Source organism: Pipistrellus kuhlii, unplaced genomic scaffold (assembly GCF_014108245.1).
Source record: "Pipistrellus kuhlii isolate mPipKuh1 unplaced genomic scaffold, mPipKuh1.p scaffold_m20_p_10, whole genome shotgun sequence".
Taxonomy (NCBI): domain Eukaryota; kingdom Metazoa; phylum Chordata; class Mammalia; order Chiroptera; family Vespertilionidae; genus Pipistrellus; species Pipistrellus kuhlii.
The window spans coordinates 50,386,313-50,400,403 of NW_023425405.1; the positions used below are offsets into that span (position 1 = coordinate 50,386,313).

The window sequence follows — 14,091 nt, forward strand, 5'->3', positions numbered from 1 at the left end:
TTGAACAGGTTGAGACACCATCTAAAGAGAGACACCCCACAAAGCAAATCTGAGGCTTCTGAAAGGCGGTGCTAGGATTTTGCAATGTGAACCTCAGTATGTGCTCTCTACTTACTTGAGAACAGCAATCTCTTGGACAGTAATGGCCCGTTTATCTTTGGTCCCCATGTAGGAGAATATGTTTGGCTTGACTCTGGAAAGACGGAAACAAAACCATCTGAAGTAGTATACCAGTAAGAAATCATATTTTTCATAACCTAAGATTCAAAATATACTTAAAATCATAATAGATTAATAAGGAGATAATTAAAAAAAAAGTACCCAGAAAAACATAATATGCAACATGAGAAAGTGATGCTCAAACAACCCCTAGCAGGGCTTGACTTAACGTGTGTGTGGGGCTAAATATTATAAATAACATACTGTTTAAAGACTTAGCTGGCCAGTAACAAGAAAAGAAATAATGCATGTCCTATTAATCATACGCAGTGCATTACACTGGTAAAAAAACAAAACAAAACAACCACCTCATTCTAGGTATCTAATGTGCCACTCTGAGAACTTTGTATCTTCAATTAAAAAAAAAGTCTATGATGATGTGAACTTTGTGAATAGACATGCTATTTCTTTGAATTAAAAAGCTAAATGCTAACGCTGGGATCTGAACAGTTTTGCAGCGAAGCTATAGGAAAGCTAGTTTGCTAAGACGTAGGTTATTAAAACTGTTTCACACTAACCAGAGAAAAACAGGAAGAATTTCTTGAACTCTGAGCAATCCTCAGCCCAGACCTCAGAGGAAGCCCTCCACACCGCCTCCCCTCCCCTGCGGCGCCGTGTCTATCCTCCCGGGCTCAGGTGCAGGCAAGGCACCACAACCCTCTCCCAGAGAGCTAGCAACCAGAGTGAGATAAAACGTTACCTAACAGAGTGCCGTGTCCTGGGCTGAGCGGGGTTCCCCCCAAATGCCTATGATGCAGCCCTGCCTCCAGGCATTTCTTAATGCGTTTGAAGACCGAACCCTTAAAGACGTGATTAAGTTAAAATGAGGCCATAGGATGGCCCTCATCCAATCAGACTGGTGTCCTAGTAAGAGGAGGAAATTTGGACACACACTGAAACTCCGGGGACATGACGACACAGGAAAAGGCCATGTGAGGACACAGAAAGGTGGCCACCTGCCAACGAGAAAAACCCCAAACCTATACCACCTTGACAGACACTTCCAGCCTCCAGAATGGTGAGAAAATCTGTCTGCGTCTGTGGTGTTTTGTTATGGCAGCCACAAGTTTACACATGACCGAGCTTGTTTAAACTGGATTAAATATATAGTAGAAAGCAAATCTGTATTGCAAAGAGACTTGCTGTGGTGCCTGTACCCATTTCTTAAAAAATAAAATCAACTCCTTCAGCACCTGGCCCATCCTCAGAGGGTCTGCGTTCCTATAAGGAAATCCGACTGGTCTCGGCCTTTCCTTCGCCTCACAGTTTAGTGAAACAAACCTCTGCAGCCCCATCACAGTGTAGGCTTCGGGGAAGAAAGGTAACCCTTATGTTCAGCTGAGCAGACTGGTCACTCTCTACTACGTGTGAACTAGTCACGTACGGAATTTTCATCTTGAATCATTGGCAATATGCAGGGAGATTTTTAAAAAATTAATTCATGCCGAAACTGGTTTGGCTCAGTGGATAGAGCGTCAGCCTGTGGACTGAAAGGTCCCGGGTTCAATTATGGTCAAGGGCATGTGCATTGGTTGCGAGCACATCCCTGGTGTGGGGTGTGTAGGAGGCAGCTGGTCAATGTCTCTCTCTCTCATCAATGTTTCTAGCTCTCTTTCTCTCTCCTCTCCCTTGCTCTCTGTAAAAAAGCAATAAAATATATTTAAAAAAAACAAAAAAATTAATTCACCTACTGTGTAAGGAAACTGTAATTAGGAGGCATATTTGCTATCTGTCTGCCCGTTTTCCCACTCCTTCCTTATTAGCTTGGAAAGAAGAAAATAAATGTCCACGTTTTGACTTTGTATAGTGACAAGAACAAGATACGCACCTTAAGTATTTGGACAGCACATTAATAGCATCCATGGTGTCTTTGTTCTCCTTGTACAGTACAAAGTGGCAGTAGCTTCCCCTAGATTTTGGCCAAGAATGTTTTCTTGGATCTTAAAAACAAAAGAATTAAACGTTATAGATGCTGCAATAAATGTTATCCGAGTTTGTTTTTTTTTCCTTATGAAACCTTAGTTCATTGTTCGCTGGAGAACCTTTGAGTAGAGAAATCAGATCTAGCCTGACAGGAAGTGCAGGTGAAGTGGTTACAGCTGTGTGGACTCTAAGTATTAAATGTTTTGTGACTAACATTACCTGATCATATTTAAAATCAAAAGCTGCGGGCAGGTGGTGTGTCAGGTGACTAAGACTAACCGACAACCTCCACGGGGCAGTCACTTTGAAGCACACGCAGGACGGGGGGCCGACGGGCTCCCTGGAGCATGCAGTCCGGAGGGAGCCCCACAGCGCTGCCTCGCATCCCGGGGTGCACACACACAGGCTGGACGCCTGAGACGGGACGGGATGGAACTTGTGAGGAGTTGCCTCAGTGACACATTTAGGTTTTCCGAAGGTCACCTCCATCACAAAGCAGCTAAAACTGATGGTTTACAGAGAGAGCAGCTGGCATTCAAGACCTCACTGCCATTCTTGGGGAAAAGGAGGTGTGAACAAGTAAGCCAGGTTTAAATGTTAACTTCTGAGCTACTGTTACTCCGCTTGCTCGGCTTTTTTGGAAAGAAACATTTCAAGACTTTGGAGAAACTGATTTTTTTTTTTAACACTTCTTTTATATAACATTCCCATTATCTTATAATATATAGGCACATGTTTAAGCAATATTAAGATTTAGACTTAAGCGGCCCAAAGGGTATTTAAAAAAAAAAATCAACACTTTGGGAAAAATATGTAGATCACAACTGCACTTCCCAGACATACAAGAATACCTGTGAGCCTCAGGTGACACACAGCTGCAGTTGTTAATTGAACACTAATTTACTCAGTGTCTGTCACTCTATGAGAGAAAAACTGAAAAAATATTTTCACACAATCCCTAGGGAAGTGCCTGCTTTTAAAAACGGTCCTTTGTCTTTGTCCCTAAAATCGTCCGTTAGCATGAATTCATGCACCCCTCTTCAGAAACCTGAGAAACTTCCAGGAGGAAAGCTAAAATGTAAAGAACAAAAGAATCAATAAACCATCTGGGAAAACGGCCAGAGCACGGAGGCTCAGTGAATTGCTTTTCCTTTCTGATAAGTATGACCGTGCGTCTTTTCCGCCTCAAACAGAAACGTTTAACAAGTGTTTCTTTGGCTCTCGGTGCGAGTTCCTCACAACTCATCCTCAGAAAATTGCAAATGGGAATATTATTTTTGGTTTCCCTTCCAGATCACTACAGTTAAGCAAAGTTGTCTACACTTGGCACTTGTGACAAAAACCAGTGGCGTTTCATTTCGTCTACATGAAACGCCAACCGCTCTTACCTGCTGCAGTTCTGACCTCTGTCCAAATGCACAGCGTAAAGAGCACAAGAGAGCAACGTTTAATTTATAGGAAATAATACTAACGTGCTTTAGAGGTGAACATGCAAATGATCGCATGGAGTTTCTACCAGGGACTTGGACAGCACCTGGTGGAAGGCGGTGGGTTGACAGCCATGTAGACACTGACAATGGAATGTCGCAGAGGCAAACGGTGAACAAGCAGAAAACTCACCTACAGGTACAGGCCTCCCTGCCTCAATCCCCTCACAATCGTCTGTTAGCTCATCCTCAAAGCTGCACTGTCTCTACCCACCGGAAGTAGCAAAAGGTTTAGGACTGGATGCAAGGCCCTGGCCGGGTAGCTCAGTTGGTGAGGGTGTCAGCCTAGTATGCCAAGGTTGTGGGTTCGATTCCCAGTCAGGGCTCATACAAGATCAAACAATGAAGGCATAAATAAATGGAACAAAAAATTTATGTTTCTTTCTCTTTCTCTGCTTCCTTTCTGTCTCTAAAATTAATTGGGGCGGGGCCGGGGGGGAGAGAAGCTCTAGCTGGTTTGGCTCAGTGGATAGAGTGTCAGCCTGTGAACTGAAGGGTCCCGGGTTCGATTCTGGTTAAGGACACATGCCCGGATTGCAGGCTTGATTCCCAGTGTGTGTGTGTTGGGGGGGTGGGGGTGGGGGAGCAGGGTGCAAGAGGCGGCTGATCAGTGATTCTCATTATTGATGCTTCTGTCTCTCTCACACTCTTCCTTCTTCTCTAAAATCAATTAAAAAAAAAAAAAAAAAAAAAAAAAAGACTGGATGCAAAATGCTAAAATGCTTCCCCACCTAGAGATTTTAGAGATTGTGTTCTTAAATATAGGAGGACATGTACAGAAATGCTCTTGTGATTCACATTTGGTGGTGAGATTGCAAGTAATTATTGCTTTGCTTTGTGTTTTATGAGTTTCCTATAGTGAGTTACAAATATTTTTTATTTGAAAAAATGCGAAATTATTATGAAAAACAGTTCTTAAACCAATAGATTCAAAGAGATTTAAGAGATGATTTAAGAGATCCATTGAATCCAATGTTCTTACCTTGTTCGTATCATTATTTGAACAAGTCATCTATATGTAAAAGACACTTTTGACATAACCAGGGAAAAACGGAAAATGCATTGGGTATTAGATATTAAGAACTTGTTGATTTTATTGGATGGGATAATAGTTTTATGGCTTCAGTCCTTATCTGTTAGATACATACTGAAGTATTTATGAGTGAAATAAAGTACAATGCAGAATTTCCTTTAAAACACCCCAATAAGAAAAAAAAAAGTTGGAGGAATAGATCAAACAAAAACAACAGAATGTTAACAATCTTGAAGACGGCTGATGGATACAATGGGATTAATACACTACCCCCTTCATTTACGTGCATATCTAAAAATGTCCATAAAAAAAAAAGTTAAAAATATTTTTGTGGTAAAAGTTGATGAAGTGTAGCTACATTTTCCCTTAACTAATACATTTCCTTTCGGTAGTACATTTACAATAAACCAAAAATGGCAAATAAATAAATAAATAAATAAATGAAGCCAGAAGACTAAAAAACTAAATGCTATAATTTAAGAGAAACACGACAACTGAATATGAGTTTTGGCTCACAAGCATGTGTCTGTTCTTTGTTTTGTTAACCACCTGAGGTTATTTTTTCCCATTGCTTTTCAGAGAGTGGAAGAGGGGGAGGGATGGGGCGAAAAACATGCATGTGAGAGAGACATATCCACTTACTGCCTCCCACACTCACCCCAAAGAGTGGGGTGGGGAGGAGCAAACTCGCCAGGTATGTGCCCTTGATGGGGAATCGAACCCGACACCTTTGGTGCATAGGCTGACACTCTAACCACTGAACACACTGGCCAGGATGAGCATGCATCTTTTTTTTTTTTTTTTTTTTTTTAAATATATTTTATTGATCTTGTACAGAGAGGAAGGGAGAGAGATAGAAAGCTAGAAACATCGATGAGAGAGAGTCATCGATCAGCTGCCTCTTGCACGTCCCCTAATGGGGATATGCCCGCAACCAAGGCACATGCCCTTGACCGGAATCGAACCCAGGTCCCTTCAGTCCCCAAGCCGACGCTCTATCCATTGAGCCAAACCGGTCTCGGCAGCATGCATCTTTTATTAGCAAATCCAAGCACTGAGCATGCATATCATTACCTCCTCTGCAAATACCAGATGCAAGGATTCTTTTTCTAAGTGCATTCGGTATACAAAATATTAAGCATATGCATTGATTAAAAGAAAATCTATGAGTATAAATTTATTTCTGGGTAGTCTGTTTAACTTTATAAAACCCCAAATCCCTAGAATGCTAACTAGCACATGTATAGCTTTACAATTTAAAATAACTTTCAGAATGTTTGAGACATTCTAATTTAAAATGTTAATGCAAAGAAGCCTCAGGCTGAGAAAATGGGAAGCGGTCTTCTGATGGTCTGATATGGCAGCCCTGGTCTAGTAGAAATAGGAACCAAACAAGAGAAATGTTCAGGAAGATTCATGAACCCTGGACAGAGACCCTCATGAATAAGGAAGGAAAAAAAATGTTTGCAGCTCAAGAAAGATGACAGGAGGGGGTAGCATGCAGGACATTCTTTCCTTCATAGTCAAGGCCCTGCCCAGTGGGGCACCCCTGCACGCCAACCTTCCGGCTTCCTCGGGGGTCCTGCTCTATCATTCCGCTCCTCCCGGAATTCTCACCCTCCCTCGACTGGCTCTTCCTTCCGTACATCAACATGGTCAGGGCTCATCCCCCTTTTTATTTATTTTTTAGGTCTCCCCTTTATAAGGCAATCCTATGTCTCCCTCTCCTTAACCACGTCCCTTTCCTTTCTCCTCCTCTTGAGAGCTTATTTGAAAAAGCAGCCTGTATTTACTGCCTTCCCCCTCAACCCACTGTGTACACTGGCTTCCAGCTTATTCCACGCAAACTGCTCTGGCAGGCACCGATGATTTCCATGTTGTAAATCCTGGCGGACACGTTTCACAGCTCCGTTCTGCCGGACCTACCTGTCACGTTTCCACTGCTACCCACTCTGGCTACCGGAATGCCCTCTTCCTGGGGATGCCATCACACGAGTCTCTCCCGGAGTTTCCTCTTCACCCGCCCGGCTCTCCCTCCTGAGTCTCTGTGGAATCCCAGCCCAGGTATCCACCAGGGACGAAGAACCTCTACATATCACCCGGCAGAAAAACTTTGTTTTGTTTTTTTCACTTAAGTCTTTGAAAAGTTCTCAGAGGTACTTGGAACGTACTGTTTTGGAGCTATCCCAAAACATAAATCAATTTACCCGATTAGATGATTTAATAATAATTACATGTTTCCAAAAACAAAACAAAACACTATAGGGATGCTCTGATAGATACATCCACATGCCATGTCTATCAGGCAGGACGTCTAACGTGAAGTAGTTGGTGACGTTTGGGCACCATGATTCAGAACCCACGATGCCCATGGTTTAGGACGCATGCTCTATTTGAGAAAACAGTGAGAATTTGTATCAGGGTTTGGTAGTAAATGCACTCTGAAAACATTATAAATGTAGATTTGCAATGAAGATTTAAAAGCTAATTAATTCAGCCCTAGCCGGTTTGGCTCAGTGGATAAAGCATCAATCTGCGGACTAAAAGGTCCCGGGTTTGATTCCAGACAAGGGCACATGTCCAGATTGCAGGCTCGATCCCTACTGGGGAGCATGCAGGAGGCGGCCAATCAACGATTCTCTCTCATCACTGATGTATCTCTCTCTCTCCCTCCCTCTACCTTTCTCTCTGAAATTAATAAAAATATATTTAAATTAAAAAAATAAAAGCTAATTAATTCAAATGCTAGGCAGGGTGGCCCAGGAGGAGAAGGTGTCATTGGTATCAGGTTCTATTTTATTTTTTATTATTATTTTTTTACTTTTTACTTTTTAAAAAAATTTTATTGATTGGTATCAGGTTCTATTTGCAGGGGCATGAACAATATTCTCTGGATACCGGCTCTCCTTGCCTTCCCAATGGTGATTACTTTAAGCCACTCTCATTCGCGGGCGGGCGGGGATCTAGATCTGTGAGAATGAATGCAGGTTCTCAAGAGCCTGTCTGGGTCCAGGAGGAGATTGAGAGGACAGCTCGGAGGGAGACCTCTCACCCACCCTTCGCTAAATGCCACCACACCTCAGGCCTGAGAGGTGCGAGCAGTGATCCAACCTAGCCTGCCTTCGTGCTTCTTTTTAAAGGGAAAAGCCCATTATTTTACTGAAGATGTGCACAGGGAGATGGGGAGGGTGGTGCATGTCACAAGGAGCTCAGCATCTCACTGGGAAATTCTTAAGGGAATGTCTTTGGATAAAAAAAAAAAAAAAAAGAGAAAAATGGTGGGTGTGGCATAAAGCACAGAAAATGTAGCTACAGACAGAGCCTGAGAGACCTGGTGCCATTCATTCCCTTGAGAAGGAAGGGTGAGAAAACGGCAATGGCCACTGTGGCCTCCAACGCCCTCACTCCCCTCCTGGAAGACCACAGGCAACCCCTAAGAAACAATGGTCACTCTCAAGAGGTGCCCCGCCAAGGAAAGTCAGGTTTTACCTTTTCCAATTTGCTTCCTCATGACCACACTCGGCAGAACAGGACCCTGACTTTGCTTCTTGCCTTTGCGAGAGGGCACGGCCTCTCTGTAAGGAGCGTCTACCTGGCAGCCCTTTTCAACCTGGGTCCCAAGGCATTAGACGGAATGGAGCAAGTCACCTTCTCTTCTCCCCATCTAGAATAGCTGCCCAGCTACAAGCTAATCGTGGGAGGATGGAAAAAAATAGTCACTCAGACCATATTCCACTGGGCTGAATTCTCCTCAACAATTCTGGCTGAAGAAAGACTGCTAGGTAATATTTTATACTATTGACTCAGACACCAAAGTAACATACAGCAACCACACCATTAGTTTGTGGAACTGGAAGTATGTTAACAACACGTAATCTTACTTTTCCTTTTTTTTGGCATCCACCGAGAAGTGGCCTCCAATCTCCTTTCCTTCCCCCCAACTGCTCGAGGTCTCTCATTTCTGTTCCCATCCATACTTACTGATCTCACTACATTATTTTCTCAGGCCTAGCTGAACCTAATTTCTGCCCATGTGTCTTACATCCTTTCACTTCACTAGAACCATAGTTAAAAACCACAAAGGTTTCCTACATTCAGAGCATTAACCTAAGGAAATAGGACCAAGCATTAATGCTTTGAACGGTCTTTTTTTTTTTTTTTTTTTAAATTTGGTCTTGGAGTTTTGTGCTAACAAATATATCCAGAAGTAACTCCACTAATAGAGACCATTCCTAATACGGAAGGAGGAAGAAGAAATAATTTTTTCTTACTGTAATTTTCATTAAAATTGTAACTGTTGATTAGACAAGGAAAAAACTATCTACTATTTCTTAAGGTTATATACAAGTAGAAATTTTCATGGCTGTAGAAAACACATCCTATATGATAAAAGGCTGATAGGCAAATCAACTAATGGTGTAACAACCAGTCGCTATGACCACCAGGGGGTAGATGCTCAACGCAGGAGCTGCCCCCTGGTGGTCAGTGTGCTCCCACAGGGGGAGCACCCTTCAGCCAGAAGCCCTGAGCCGGGTTCACGTCAGCGGCAGTGGTGGGAGTCTCTCCTGCCTCCGTGGCATCGCTAAGGGCCCTCAGGGATGTGGGGGGAGAGGACCTAAGCCTTCAGTCTGACATCCCCTGAGGGCTTCCAACTGTGAGAGGGCACAGACTGGGCTGAGGGACCGCTAGGCCTCCCCTCCTCCCCCCGAGTCCAGTGCACGAACGTCACGCACCGGGCCTCTAGTCAGAACATAAATATCAGAGATTCACGGAAAACACACCCATGTCAAATGAATGATACACAATGAAAGTTGGGCTTAGGCAAAGGGGTGCTTTTTCTATATATCCCGTGGTTTTTCTATGTGAGTGAAGAAAATACAGTTGGAAAGCCAGCAGCTCTTTCAAGATAAGAACTTTGCTAAAAAATATACTATTAGGATAGGTGACAAGCATTTTCTGTTCACCTGAAAGCTTTCATCTCTCCATTAAGAACACAGAGTGAGCAACAGCCTTTCATTTTCTTCTTGAATTGCCACTCTGCTCTTTCTTCTTGAATTGCCCACTCTGCTCTTCAGGGGACAGATAAAATTCCTAAGACCTCTCTCAGGCACCACTGTAATTTCAGCAAATCTTTTCTCACACAAACGACCTAACGCCCCCTATCAGACAGACATTCTATACGATGGCTCCACCATCTGAAATGATATTATCCACCCTCTTTGAAGAAGTGACAGGATCAATATCCTTCTTTGAACAACAGCAGAGTAGAGGAGGGGCGGACCTGCCTCTGGGGCTCGCCAGGCAGGAGAAATGCCAGGTCCCTCACACACTTACTTGCCAGAGCCTTCTTCCCAGCGGCATGGTAGGCTACAATATATTTCTTCCCCTCTCTGTCCTCTGTTTTTGTCTCTAGTCCTGGAAACAGAGACTTAATTGCTTGATGGATGACAGTTCTTTTCTCTTTGGTGTCCTCAACAACCTATCAAAAGCATAGATAATAATATTACACATTTAACAAACATGAAATAGAGAAATTATACTAATGAATGAGATAAGACACTACTCATTTTCTTAGCTGGGTGAAATAACAAAAGGACACAGGTGTGATTTCAGAAATCTTTTAGACCGCCGAAACCGGTTTGGCTCAGTGGATAGAGCATCGGTCTGTGGACTGAAAGGTCCCAGGTTTGATTCCGGTCAAGGGCATGTACAATAGTTGCGGACACATCCCCGGTAGGGGGTGTGCAGGAGGCAGCTGGTTGATGTATCTCTCACATCGATGTTTCTAGCTCTCTATCCCTCTCTCTTCCTCTCTGTTAAAAATCAATAAAATATATATATAAAAAGAAAAGAAAAGAAATCTTTAGACCTTCACAATACGCAAGTACAACGAGCCTATTGGTGGCGCATGTCCATATACCAGGCACTGTGCCAAGCACTTTGCAGACGCTCCCTCAGGGACTCTGCTGGACCAGTACTTCAGGGCTCACAGACCGAAATGCAGGGATGGCAGAAACTCAATGCCCTCGAATAGTCCAACCCACAATTGCCTCATGAGTTTTATACCGACTCATTTTTGTAATGATGTGCTAGCACATTTGTTCACAATAAAAAAAAAAAATCAACATCAAGAAAATATAAACTTATTAGTTACATAATGGTTTTTCAATTTTTGAATGGGTCTCACATTAAGAAATACATTTCACATCTGGATTCAACAGTCGGAAGTAAGTATGTGTACATATCTTATTAACAATTAAATTTTTTTTAAAAAGAAATAATACTAGGACCCTAACTATGTACAATACACTATAATTTTCTATTTTATTTTATTGCATTAAAAAAAGGTAAGATCCATTAAATTGGGTTTATGACCCACTAATGGATGAAACATCGATGAGAGAGAATCATCGATCAGCTGCCTCTTGCACATCCTCTACTGGGGACATGCCTGCAACCAAGGTACATGCCCTTGATCGGAATCGAACCCGGGACCTTTCAGTCTGCAGGCCTGACACTCTATCCACTGAGCCAAACTGGTTTCGGCCTGAAACATTTTTTAAAAAACCACTTTTTTGCCCACGGTTTATGTGGGTAGTGGTATCTGTTAGTGACAAAAAACATTTTTTTAGTGTAAATAATGCCCTTTTAGATCAAATAGAACATCATTCTTTTGTTAACTACTATAATTTTTCCAACAGACACTTAACATCTATCCCAAAAAAAGCAATGCAAAACCTATACAACCTTTTCATATGTTTCTTTACTACTTACCTCAATGGCAACACTGGTTTCCTTATTTTTAAAAAGCTGAAGCTCTTCTAAACGCTGCTTTTCCTCAGCTGTCAAAACTGTAAATAGGTCTTCTGGAGGATCCTTTTAAATAACCACAAAAACTCCCAATGAGTCACACACAGAATTCAAGGCTCTAAAACACGCTACTTTTATACAGAAGGTGACTTTTGCCAGAGAATGGGCTCCTACCTCCTCATCCACGGGGACGGACAAGTCATTCAAATGGCTGATGCGCCCATCTTTTCCTATTTCGTGGACAACAAAGTCAGAGTATCTGACGAAAAGAAAACACAAACTTTCAGAGCATTAGCATTTTGTTTCCTGTGAATTTTAGGAAACAGTCTGTCAACAGTAAGCCTTACAAACTCAATATAGAAAAATCCGTTGTTTCTATATGCTAACAATAAACTATCAGGAAGAAAAAAGAAAAATAAATAAAATAAAATAACCTAGGAATAAACTTAACATAGGAGGTGAGAGGAAGGAGCCCGATTCCAGGGTGCATTACCCAAGAACTGCCCTCTAGCAATCCGAGACCCCTCGGGGGATGTCCGAGAGCAGGTTTCGGCCCAATCCCCACAGGCCAGGCCGAGGGACCCCACTGGTGCACAAATCCATGCACCAGGCCTCTAGTTTCTTTATAAAGAACTAATATAACTAAAATAATTTTGTACATAAACGAAACATACCTTTCTTTTAAGATTCCTGAGAATCCTTGATGAGAACTTACAAACTTGGTGATGCCTACATCAAGTTCAGTGAGTCCATGCTTCATCATGTCTGCAAAACTCTCAGCTTCCTCTTCCTCCTCACCCTCCTCTGAAAGGCCATCTTCCTCCTCCTCTTCCTCTTCTTGCAGCCGGGCATCAGAATTTCTTTTACTCTTTCCAGCACTTACAGCTTCAGGTAGCGCAGGCACATTTTCACAGCGGGGTGGAGAGTTATTTTCCATCCCATCCTGACCTTTGGTTAGCCAGCCTTCCGAGACCTTCTGTCTTTTTGCCTCCTCAGCTGGGGCCAGACTGTCATTATCTTCAACAGCGAGGGATCCACGTTTCAGCGACACACCAGTCATTTCTGTAATCTCCATTTTTAAGGCTCCAAGAAAACCTTTTGGGAAGACAGAGTAGAAAAGTAATAATCATTTCGTTAATTAAGTGGGTTCCAGCAAACAGAAGCACAGTTAATTTTACTCCTAGTCCTAAAAACCATTTCTTAAAAGAGTTCTCCCTGTCCTGGCCCTTGGTGCTCTCTTGGAAGAGCACCAAGAGATTGTCGGTTCAATTCCCGATTCCCAGTTAGGAGCCAGCAGTCCTGGATTGTGAGAGGGACGTCTGACTACAGGATCAGGCCTCAAACTGGCAGTCAGACATCCCCCGAGGGGTATTGGAGAGGATGCAGGCTGGGCTGAGGGAAACCCCGTTGAGCACTGGGCCTTTAGTGAAAAAAAGTTTTAAAAACAATAAAATAAAAATAAATAAATAAAGGGCCAAGGCAGCTCTCCCTAGGCTCACTCCTATTGCTGAGATCTTGCCTCTTCTCTCTTAAGTCCTTCCTTTGTCTCACTGTCCCCAGTTGTAATAAATTTACTCTCAAAATCACCTGGACTCATGCCATGAAATCTTTCCTGCACAAAATCAATATCGCACACATTTCAGACCTTACTGGGGCAGACCTGCCTTGATCTCAGTCCATTTCCAGTGACAAGACCACATATTATAACCATTCCCCTTACCATGGTAACCCTCTTAAGGAAAGCCCATAGTTACTTTAGCACTCACTCCTCAGCACTGCACTTCATCCCTTCAACAAACATTCACCAGGCACCTCTGCACCAGAAATTATTCCCAGTAGTGAAAAGACAAGGCAGTGAATAAAATAAATGTCCCACCGATATTTACTTCCCAAATCACAGTCATTCAAGCCTGGCCCTAACATCCTTTCCCAACACAACAGAGATCACTTTTTCCTTCCTTTCTTTCTTTCTTTCTTTCTTTCTTTCTTTCTTTCTTTCTTTCTTTCTTTCTTTCTTTCTAAAAAACATATTTTTTTATTGATTTTTTAGAGAGGAATGGAGAGGGATAGATAGCTAGAAACATTGATCAACTGCCTCCTGCACACCCCTCACTGGGGATGTGCCCGCAATCAAGGTACATGCCCTTGACCAGAATCGAACCTGGGACCCTTCTATCCACTGAGACAAACCGGTTTCGCAGGTCACTGCTTTCTTGCTTCAAAACTCCTCTCCGACTTCTTATTTCCTGCCTCTGGAGATGCTTGCCCCTTACATTTGGGCTTCTCTAGGTCTCTTCTCCAGTCTTGCTCCCTTCTCACTCCTAAGTATTCCAGTCAAGACTCCTCCGTCTCCAACTCCTACCCAGGGTCCAAGGCAATCATAGCTAAGCAATAATAACGTGTAGGTGGTGAGTTTGTTCAAGCCCCGCTTCAACCCTATGACAGAAGGGTCATTACCCTTCTCGGCTGAGCACTGAAAAGCTGAGGCCCAGCGATGAAGTATCTTGCTTCTAGTTTACAGAGACAGTAAGAGGTAGAATCAAATGCTCAAACTCAACATGCCCTAAACTGATCTCATCATTTCCCATCACAAACACAGTTCTGTTAAACTGGACCTTT

The 14,091-nt window shown here is 42.8% G+C and overlaps 1 protein-coding gene across 5 annotated transcripts in view; it reads right to left on the minus strand.

The window, feature by feature from the left end:
* PUS7 (pseudouridine synthase 7) overlaps nucleotides 1-14,091 on the minus strand; it is a 36,167-nt gene that overhangs the window by 18,498 nt on the left and 3,578 nt on the right. For 2 of the 5 annotated variants that reach the window (XM_036429700.2, XM_036429705.2), the window contains exons 2-7: nucleotides 12,147-12,567; nucleotides 11,647-11,752; nucleotides 11,437-11,538; nucleotides 9,997-10,141; nucleotides 2,048-2,159; nucleotides 116-193 (exon numbers count right to left, since the gene is read on the minus strand). In XM_036429700.2, the coding sequence (XP_036285593.1) occupies nucleotides 116-193; nucleotides 2,048-2,159; nucleotides 9,997-10,141; nucleotides 11,437-11,538; nucleotides 11,647-11,752; nucleotides 12,147-12,567 (964 nt within the window). The remainder of the gene's footprint in view (nucleotides 1-115; nucleotides 194-2,047; nucleotides 2,160-9,996; nucleotides 10,142-11,436; nucleotides 11,539-11,646; nucleotides 11,753-12,146; nucleotides 12,568-14,091) is intronic. The other 3 variants (XM_036429702.2, XM_036429703.2, XM_036429704.2) reach the window with 3 other exon arrangements.